Source organism: Eriocheir sinensis, chromosome 42 (genome assembly GCF_024679095.1).
Source record: "Eriocheir sinensis breed Jianghai 21 chromosome 42, ASM2467909v1, whole genome shotgun sequence".
Lineage (NCBI taxonomy): Eukaryota > Metazoa > Arthropoda > Malacostraca > Decapoda > Varunidae > Eriocheir > Eriocheir sinensis.
In genome coordinates this window covers 13,011,695-13,021,694 of record NC_066550.1, presented here as the reverse complement: position 1 = coordinate 13,021,694, position 10,000 = coordinate 13,011,695, and the positions used below count along the sequence as shown (strand labels likewise).

At 43.2% G+C, this 10,000-nt stretch overlaps 1 protein-coding gene across 1 annotated transcript in view; it reads left to right on the top strand.

Moving 5' to 3' along the window:
- The window catches only part of LOC127010224 (uncharacterized), a 62,549-nt gene that overhangs the window by 48,137 nt on the left and 4,412 nt on the right, over window positions 1-10,000 (top strand). The window contains exons 5-6 of the mRNA XM_050884102.1: window positions 7,462-7,604; window positions 9,366-9,449. Coding sequence (XP_050740059.1) covers window positions 7,462-7,604; window positions 9,366-9,449 — 227 coding nt within the window. The remainder of the gene's footprint in view (window positions 1-7,461; window positions 7,605-9,365; window positions 9,450-10,000) is intronic.

Below are 10,000 nucleotides of genomic sequence, written 5' to 3'. Positions count from 1 at the left end.
GAAATGGTATGGATATGAATGGGGTATGAGAGAAATGGTTATCCCTCTCTCTGGAAATGGGGAAAAAGGAAACAGGAGAGAGAATCAATCTGGAAATGGGTAAAAATATGAATGGGTAAAAATGGGCTATGGAAAAAATGGGTTATGCCTTTGTCTGGAAATAGGGAAAAGGGAAATTGGAGAGAAAATGAATCTGGAAATGGCTAAAAATGGTATGGGTAGAAATGGGGCATGGGTAGAAATGGTATGGGTAAAAAATGGGTTATGGGGAAAATGGGTTATGCCTTTATGTGGAAATGGGGAAAAGGGAAATTGGAGAGAGAATCAATCTGGAAATGGGTATAAATAAGTATGGGTAAAAATTGTATGGATAACTAATGTAGGATATCTTTTACTATAGACATGAAAAAAAGAGAAATAGTTTTTATATAGAAAGTCTCATTAGCAAGGCAGCATATATGAATTTACTGAGTATTTATCAGCGCCAGTAAACACCTGCCCGGCACACCTGTGAAGACACCCAGCCACTTTTACTTCACCTGTTAATTAGTCCAGCTCACCTGTCTCCCCTCACTCTCTCTCTCTCTCTCTCTCTCTCTCTCTCTCTCTCTCTCTCTCTCTCTCTCTCTCTCTCTCTCTCTCTCTCTCTCTCTCTCTCTCTCTCTCTCTCTCACACATGTATTCCGAGTTTTTTTTTTTCAATCGCGTGTTGCTTGCTTTTTTTTTATATTACTGATTATTATTATTATTATTATTATTATTATTATTATTATTATTATTATTATTATTTTATTTAGTTTGTCTTATTTTTTGTATATTCATGATTTCCTCGCCCTCTCTCTCTCTCTCTCTCTCTCTCTCTCTCTCTCTCTCTCTCTCTCTCTCTCTCTCTCTCTCTCTCTCTCTCTCTCTCTCACCTCAATTCATTCAAAACAACAACAGTAATAAAAAAAATGTATGACAAACAACAACAAATTTTGCCCTTAACAGTTTTCTCTCTCTCTCTCTCTCTCTCTCTCTCTCTCTCTCTCTCTCTCTCTCTCTCTCTCTCTCTCTCTCTCTCTCTCTCTCTCTCTCTCTCTCTCTACCTCTTCCTCCTCTCCCCTTCTCCCCCTCCTCTCTCTCTCCTTCCTTCCCTCCTTTTTCCTCTTCCCCTCTTCTCCTCCTCCTTCCCTCTCCTTCCTCTTCCTCTCCTTTCCCTTTCCCCTCTTCCTCTCCTCACACTCTCCTTCCCTCCTATCCCTTCTCTCTCTCCCTTCCCTTCCTCATCTTCCTTTCCCTTCCCTCTCCCCCTCTTCCCTCCTCAATCCCTCCCCCTTCACACAACCGTGACCGCAAACACCAACACTAAACGGTAAACTTGTAAACAGGAATAATTTGTTGACCGCATTTACGGGTCAGAATTTAGCGACTTTATTTTCCCTGTGTTTTTTTTCGTATTTTTTTTGCATGGATCACGTGACACCGTTTATTGTGTGTGTGTGTGTGTGTGTGTGTGTGTGTGTGTGTGTGTGTGTGTGTGTGTGTGTGTGTGTGTGTGTGTGTGTGTGTGTTTCCTTCTGTTTACCTGATATTTTTGTTTTTGTTTTCACCTCTCTCTCTCTCTCTCTCTCTCTCTCTCTCTCTCTCTCTCTCTCTCTCTCTCTCTCTCTCTCTTATTTACCTCTACAGTTCCTCCTCCTCCTCCTCCTCCTCCTCCTTCTCTTCCTTCCAAAATAAGAAAAAAAAAGAAAAAGAAAGAAAAGAAAAGTCTAAGAAAAAAGGAAAATTCATCGACATTTGGACATTGAAAAAAAATAAGAAAAAAAGAGAAATTGAAGGTTCATGAAGACTTAATATCACGTTCGAAAATATGAAAAAAGGAAAAAAGAGGAAAAAAAAAGCTGAAAATGAAGGAAAATAAAGGAAAATAAAATAAAGTAACGGAAAATAAAGGAGAAAAAAGGAAAACGAAGAGGAAAATAAATGGAAAAAAAGGAAAAAAGAGGAAAATAAAGGAAAAAAAGAAGGAAAATACAGAATCGGTGTTGTGGTTAGGATTGCAACTGCTACCACCACCACCACCACCACCACTACCACCACCAAAACCACCACCACCACCACCACCACCACTACCACCACCAAAACCACCACCACCACCTCCACACTACCACCACCACCACCACCACCATAACTGTTGATATTAGCGTGAAAAATAAGGGAAAAAAAAATTATGAAACTACAACGTTGGCAACTTTTGACAACTCTCTCTCTCTCTCTCTCTCTCTCTCTCTCTCTCTCTCTCTCTCTCTCTCTCTCTCTCTCTCTCTCTCTCACCCATACAAAAAACAACACACAATTAGAAATATTTACATACAACACACACACACACACACACACACACACACACACACACACACACACGCACACACACACACACACAGGTATGACGCTCACACGACACACATCAATTACTGTTCGGAGGGGAGAAGGAATCGAAGGGAGAGAAAAAAAAGGGAGAGAAAGGGAGAGTAAATGGAGGAGGGAGGAAGATAAAAGGAGAGAAAAGGGAATTACAGAGAGGAGGAGGAGGAGGAGGAGGAGGAGATAGAGGGTGAGAAAGATACATAGATAGATAGAAAGATAGATAGAGAGAGAGGAAGGGGGTGGAAGAGACGAAAACACTCCTCCTCCTCCCCTTCCTCCTCCTCCTCCTCCTCCTCCTCCTCCTCCTTCTCTTTCTTCCTCTAGTTCTTCTCCTTCCCTTCTTTCTCTTCCTCCTCTTCTTTCGCCTCCTCTTTTTGTTGTTCATATTGTTATTGTTTTTCTTCCTCTTCCTCCTCTTCTTCCTCCTCCTCCTCCTCCTCCTCCTCAATTCTTATATGTCTTCTTTTTCTTGTTCTTCCTGTTTTTTTTTATTTCTTTAACTATCATATTATTTCCTCCTCCTCCTCCTCCTCCTCCTCCTCCTCCTCCTCCTCCTCCTCTTCTTCTGCTTCTTTGCTTCCTATTTTCACTCAACATTTTCTCTCAATTTTTCACCATTCTCCTTCGTTCCAATCTCTTTTTCCTTCCTCCTCCTCCTCCTCCTCCTCCTCTTCTCTTCTCTTCTTCCCTTCCCTTCCGTTAACCAGTTTTTCCCTGATTCAATCTTCTTCCCTCTCTCTCTCTCTCTCTCTCTCTCTCTCTCTCTCTCTCTCTCTCTCTCTCTCTCTCTCTCTCTCTCTCTCTCTCTCTCTCTCTCTCTCTCTCTCATATATAACCTTTCTTCCTTTCTCTCTTTCTTCCCTTCCTCCTTCCTCCATTTTTTTCCTCCATGTTCTCTCCCTTCCTCCATCCCTTTTATTTCCTTCCTTCTCTCTCCTCCTTCTCTCCATTTCTCTTCTTTCCTCCACTTTATCACTTTTTCTCTCCATTTTTTCTTCCCCTCCTTCTCTACCTTGTCTGTCTCTAGTTTCCTCCCTTCATCTTCTTCTTCTTCTTCTTCTTCTTCTTCTCTTCTGTATCATCATCATTATCATCATCATCACCTTTTTCTTCTTCTTCCTCCTCCTCCTCCCCCTCCTCCTCTGACCTTTGACCTCTTCCTCTTCCACGCACGTTTTCCTCTCATAATGGTGAGTAAACAGAATCAAGAGTACACACTGTTTCCTCCTCCTCTTCCTCCTCCTCTTCCTCCTCCTCCTCCTTCTTCTTCAACCTGTTCCCTCTTCACTTTTTCAACCTCCATTTTTCGTATTTCTGTTTTTTCTATTTTCGTTTTTATTTTTCTCGTTTTTTTTCCTCTTCCTCTTTATCTTCTTCTTCCTCTTCTTCTTCTTCTTGGTAGTTCGTTCTTATATTCGTCTTCCTCAGTCTTCTTCTTCCTCCTCCTCCTCCACCTCCTCTTCCTCTTCTTCTTCTTCTTCTTCTTCTACTTCTTTTTCCTTCTCCTCCTCCTTCTCCTCTTCCTCTTCTTCTTCTTCATCCTCCTCCTCCTTCCTGCCCCCCCTTAATTCCACCTCCTCTTTCTCTGTACCCTCTCCTTCCTCCTCCTCCTCCTCCCCTTCTTCCTCCTCCTCCTCCTCCTCACCCCACCGAGCATTGATTTGTGATGCCGTAAAAAGGAAAGAAAATGGTCGTTGATGAACCGCAAAAGATAAACAAAAACTCGAACGCTCATTGGTCCGCTGCGGGAGTGACGTCATCGGTGGCAGCCAATCAGAGTGTGTCTTTTTTTTGCTTGTTTTTTTTTTATGTATTTTTCGTGTTTTATTTATTCATTATTTATGTATTTTTTGCTTTAATTCTCTTTTTTTGTGTGTTTATTTATATAGTCTACTTTGTGTGTGTGTGTGTGTGTGTGTGTGTGTGTGTGTGTGTGTGTGTGTGTGTGTGTGTGTGTGTGAGAGTGTGTGTATATTTGTGTGTCTTTTTAACCTAAACACACACACACACACACACGCGCGTAATGATGCAAAACACACACATTTTCACAAAACTCCGTCGAACAAACTCTCTCTCTCTCTCTCTCTCTCTCTCTCTCTCTCTCTCTCTCTCTCTCTCTCTCTCTCTCTCTCTCTCTCTCTTCATTAAAGCTAGCTCTACGCCATTCAACATAATCACTGACTTGAAATAAAAAAAGAGAAAAAAAGGCTTTGCAAAAAGACTCCGAAATTTTCCCTTCTTGCAATGTACATTCTCTCTCTCTCTCTCTCTCTCTCTCTCTCTCTCTCTCTCTCTCTCTCTCTCTCTCTCTCTCTCTCTCTCTCTCTCTCTCTCTCTCTCTGCTTCTACCTTTTCCCTCCCTGTTTCTTCCTTTTTCCTTCCTCTCCCTTCTTCTTTCTTCCTCTTTTTCTCTTCATACATCAATATTTCTTTCTCTCCTGTTTTCTTTCTTCCTCCTTTATTTATTTTCCTCCTATTCCCTTTTTTCGATTTTCTTCCTTTTTTTTCTTTTTCTCTTCCTTTCCTTCCCTTTCTTTCTTTCTTCTCTCTCTATCTCTTCTATTTCCATTTCTCTTTCTTCTTTTTCTCTTTCCTCCTCTTTTCTGCTCTCTCTCTCTCTCTCTCTCTCTCTCTCTCTCTCTCTCTCTCTCTCTCTCTCTCTCTCTCTCTCTCTCTCTCTCTCTCTCTCTCTCTCTCTCCTTTTTCTCTCCTTTCTCTCCCTTCTTTATTCATTTTGTTATTATTTTCTCTCTCCTCTCATTTTCCTTCCTCTTCTTCCTCCTCCTCCTCCTCCTCCTCTTCCTTTTTTTCCTTCTCATTATTTTCCTTATCAGTTTTAATGAAGGAAAAAATAAAATAGGAAGAAATATGACATTGACAAGATTCACACACACACACACACACACACACACACACACACACACACACACACACACACACACACACACACACACACACACACACTTCTTCTTTTTCTTCATTGTCCTTTATTTTTAAGTGAATTTGAGAAAGAGAAAAGAACAAAAAGGAAGAAAAATAAAGAAAAAAAGACGAAAAATAAAGAAAAAAGAAAGGAAAGAAGAAAGAAAGACAGAAAAAAGACACAAAAAGAGAGAGAAAAAGTTCGAAATAAAGAAAAAAAAGAAAAAGAAAGCTAGAAATTGAGGAAAAAAAGTAAAAAAATATAAAGAAAAACAAAGAAAAAAATATCACACGATTCAACAGGTGTACTCCCAAACAGGTAACTCCCCCTCCCCCTCTTGCCCAGGTAAACGCCCTCATTCGCGCCCTAATTAAATCAAGGGGACAGGTGCTTCTGAGGGCAGGTAACAACAGGAAGTAACGGGCGGGAGGTGTGGATGAGGGAGGTAGGTGGGGAGGAGGTTGATGGTGATGATGGTGGTGATGAAGGTGGTGGTGATGTGGTGGTGGTGGTGGTGGTGGTATTTTTTTTTTTTTTTGTGTGTGTGTGTGGTGGTAGTGGTGGTAGTAGTAGTAGTAGTAGTAGTAGTAGTAGTAGTAGTAGTAGTAGTAGTTGTAGTATACGTAATGTTGGTCATGCTACTACTACCACTACTACTACTACTGCTACTACTACTATTACTACTACTACTACTACTATTACTTAGGCCTATCAGCAGGTAGGTAGGACATAATAGGCTCAGGTGTTAAGAGGCTGAGAACACAGGAAAGACACGTGGGAACCTCCTCCTGACTCTCTCTCTCTCTCTCTCTCTCTCTCTCTCTTTGATCACCTGTACAGAGAGAAATAAAAACGTCTTTAAAAATTGTTCCGATTTTATTTTATTTATTTATTTATTTTTTGCTAATTTTCTCGGTAAATTTTCTTTTCTTTTTTTTACGGTTGCCGGCCAGTCTCTCTCTCTCTCTCTCTCTCTCTCTCTCTCTCTCTCTCTCTCTCTCTCTCTCTCTCTCTCTCTCTCTCTCTCTCTCTCTCTCTCTCTCTCTCTCTCTCCTTCCTCCTCTCCTCCTCTTCCTCCTCCTCCTCCTCCTCCTCCTCCTCCTCCTCCTCTTTTCTCTCCCCTCTCCTTCCCTCCTCTTCGTCAACATTCTCTTGTATACACCCCTCTTTTATTCCCCCCCCCCCTCTTCCTCCTCCTCCTCCTCCTCCTTCTCTACCTCCTCCTCCTCCTCCTCCTCCTCCTCCTCCTCACGTAATCCTCAAATCCTCCCCACTACAAGACCACTAATAAGCCTCTTTCCCCTCATTTCTCCTCCTCCTCCTCCTCCTCCTCCTCTTCTTCCTAACTATGTACAAAGCCGAGTTATTTTTTTTTTCTCTTCACCTTCGATTTTGTTCTCTCTCTCTCTCTCTCTCTCTCTCTCTCTCTCTCTCTCTCTCTCTCTCTCTCTCTCTCTCTCTCTCTCTCTCTCTCTCCTCTTCTTCTCTCTTCTTTCTTTCCTCTTCTCTTTTCTCTCTTCTTCTCTACGTTTGTCTATAAGGAATGTTCTCTCCATCCTTCCTTCTTTACCTCTCGTGTTTCTCTTCCTTCCTCCCTTTCCTCCTCTTCTTCTTTATCTTGTTTTCTCTCTCCTCCTTCTTTCCTTCTCTCCTTTATTCCCTCTCTTCCTCTGTTTAATTATTTCTTTCTCTTACTCTCCTTCCTTTTTCTCTCTGATTAGCTTCTTCTTTCTCCTCCTCTTCTTCTTCATCTTGTTTTCTTTCTTCTCCTTTTCTTATCTCCTACTTTCTTTCTCTCCTATATTCACTCTGTTTCTCTATTCAATTATTTCTTTCTCCTACTTTCCTTCCTTCTCTCTATTTAGCCTCTTTTTCCTCCTCCTCCTCCTCCTCCTCCTTCTTCTCCTCCTTCCTTTCCTCGCTAAAAGAGATAACAAAAGGCTAGCTAGTTATCTCCCTATATACCTATCAATATATTTTCATGGTGGGGTCTGGTGGTCGGCTCCTCAGCTTGTTATGTCGCAGGGAAGTATTTATAGTGACGCCACCCTACTTGCCTCATACTACCCCAAGGACCTAATCTCTCTATCTATCTATCTATCCCCCCACTAACCACCTCTCCCCCCCCCCAGGTCAGCCCCTCTCTGCCCCTGTGTTGGTGGGGGCGCGCGAGGTGTATGAGCCGTCGGAGGTGATCAAGATAGGTTGTCAGCCCGGGACGCCGCTACACGGAGACCACCAGCCCTCACTCACCTGGTTCTTGCAGGGAGACGAGGTTAGCGGTGTACCTGTTGTGTTGAGCCTTACCTGTGTTGTTTTGAATTTGTTTTGATTTTAATTTGTTTTGCTTTTTATTTAGGTTTTTGTTTTGATTTCTTACTTTTTTTTTTTCATTTTTCACGTTTACTTTTTTTGTTACTTTTTTATTTTTTACTTTTCTCGTTTCTTTTTTGTTGTTGTTTTCCTCTAATATTTTCTTCTTTTTCTTTTTTCTTTGTTGTTGTTGTTGTTGTTGTTCCTTCTTCCTCCTTCTTCTTCTTCTTCTTCTTCTTCTTCTCTTCATTCTTGGCTTGTCTTTTCTTTCCCTTCTCTCTCCCTTCTTTTTCCTCTCCCTTCCTTCCTTCCTTCCTTCCCCCTTTCTCCCTCCCTTCCTGCCACATTTCCTTCCTTCCTCCCTTCCTCCTAATCTCCCTTCCTTCCTCCCTCCTTCCCTCCCTCGACGCCATCTTTTCTCTCTCCAGGATTATCTCTCCTCCCTGTAGTCTCTCCGTCTCTCCCTTAGGTCTTATCTCTCCCTTTCCTCCCGTTCTCCCTGAATTTTTTGTTCCCCTTCTCCCTTACGTAAAGTTATCTCTCTCTCTCTCTCTCTCTCTCTCTCTCTCTCTCTCTCTCTCTCTCTCTCTCTCTCTCTCTCTCTCTCTCTCTCTCTCTCTCTCTCTCTCTCTCTCTCTCTCTTTCTTTCTTTCTTTCTTTCTCTTATTCTCCCTTTCATTCTCTCTTTTCTTCCTTTATCCTCTTTTCTTCTTTCTCTTCCTTCCTTTCTTCTCTCTATCCTTCCTTCTATCTCTCTTCTTCCCTCCGTTTCCTCCACTTCCTTCCTTCCTCCATCCTTCCCTCCTTCTCTTTCTTCTTCTCTTAATTATCATTCTTTCTCCTACTCCTTCGCATCCTTCCTTTCTTCCTTTGTTTCTTCCTCTTCCTCCTTCCTCCCTTCCTCCTTTATCTCCCTCTTAATAACTTTTCTCCCTCCCGCTGTGTCTTCCTCCTCCTCCTCCTCCTCCTCCTCCTCCTTCATCATTCCTTCCTTTTCTTCTAACCATCACCAAATTTATAAAGGAGGAAGAGGAAGAGGAGGAGGAGGAGGAGGAGGAGGAGGAGGAGGAGGAAAAACACCCACTATGAGACATCTGGTGTAGGAATATGACAGTTTTTGTACACACACACACACACACACACACACACACACACACACACACACACACACACACACACACACACACACACACACACACATTTTTTATCTCTTTCCTTCTTCCTTTCTTTCTATCTCTACCTTCCTTCCTTCCTTTTCTCCTTCCCCATCCTTACACACACACACACACACACACACACACACACACACACACACACACACACACCTGTATTAATTAACGGGATTTACCTGTATACCTGTTGACCTAATTACGCAGGTGAGCAGCTTTTTAACTTTTCTCTTACTTATTTTTTTCTTTATTTTCTTTTTTTTCTCTCCTTCGTTTATTAAATATTTTTTGTGCTGATAATTTTCTTTTGTTTACCTATTTATTATTTATTCATTTATTTATTTATTATTATTTTATTTATCATCATTTTTCTTTCTCTCCTTCTTGTCTACATACTTTCCTCCCCCTCCCCCCCCCCTAAATCACTGACACCCCCTTCCCCTCCCCCCAAATCCCCCTCAGCTTTAACTCCCCTCAGCATACCGCCCCCCTTCCCCTCCCCATCATTCCCCCCTGCTTACTAACGCCCCCCATCTCCCCTTTCTCCCCCCCAGGTTAGCCAGGAGTGGGTGCAGCCGTACGGGAGTGCCCTGCAGGGGGGCGTGCCTGGTGTGTCACTCCACGTCCCTGGGGAGAAGGTAAGGTGGGGAGAAGGTAAGGTGGGGAGGGGAGGAAGGGGAGAAGGGAGAGGAGGAAAAGAGGAGATATGGGGGAGGAAGTGGAGAGACGGGAGAGGAGGGAAGGGAAGAGGAGGAGGAGAAAGGGAAGGGGAGGGGAAGAAAGTGGGAGGGAGTGGGGAGAGGGGAGAGGAGGAGGGAAGGGAAGGGGAGGGGAAGAAAGTGGGAGGGAGTGGGGAGAGGGGAGAGGAGGAGGTAAGGGAAGGGGAGGGGAGGGAAGGGAAGAAAAGGGGGAGGGAGTGGGGAGAGAAGGAGGGAGGGGAGGAAAATAGGAGAAGTAGGGGAGAAAGAGAAGGGGAGGGGAGGAAAGGGGGAGGGATGGGAGGGATAAAAAGAGGTAGGGGTGAAAAGGAAGGGAGGGAGGAAGAGAGAGAGAGAGAGAAATATTTACCCTCACACTCGCAGTAGTTTGTGTAGTTAGCCTCCTCCTCCTCCTCCTCCTCCTCCTCCTCCTCCTCTTCCTCTTCCTCTTCCTCTTCCTCCTCCTCCTCCTCCTCCTCCTCCTCTTCCCA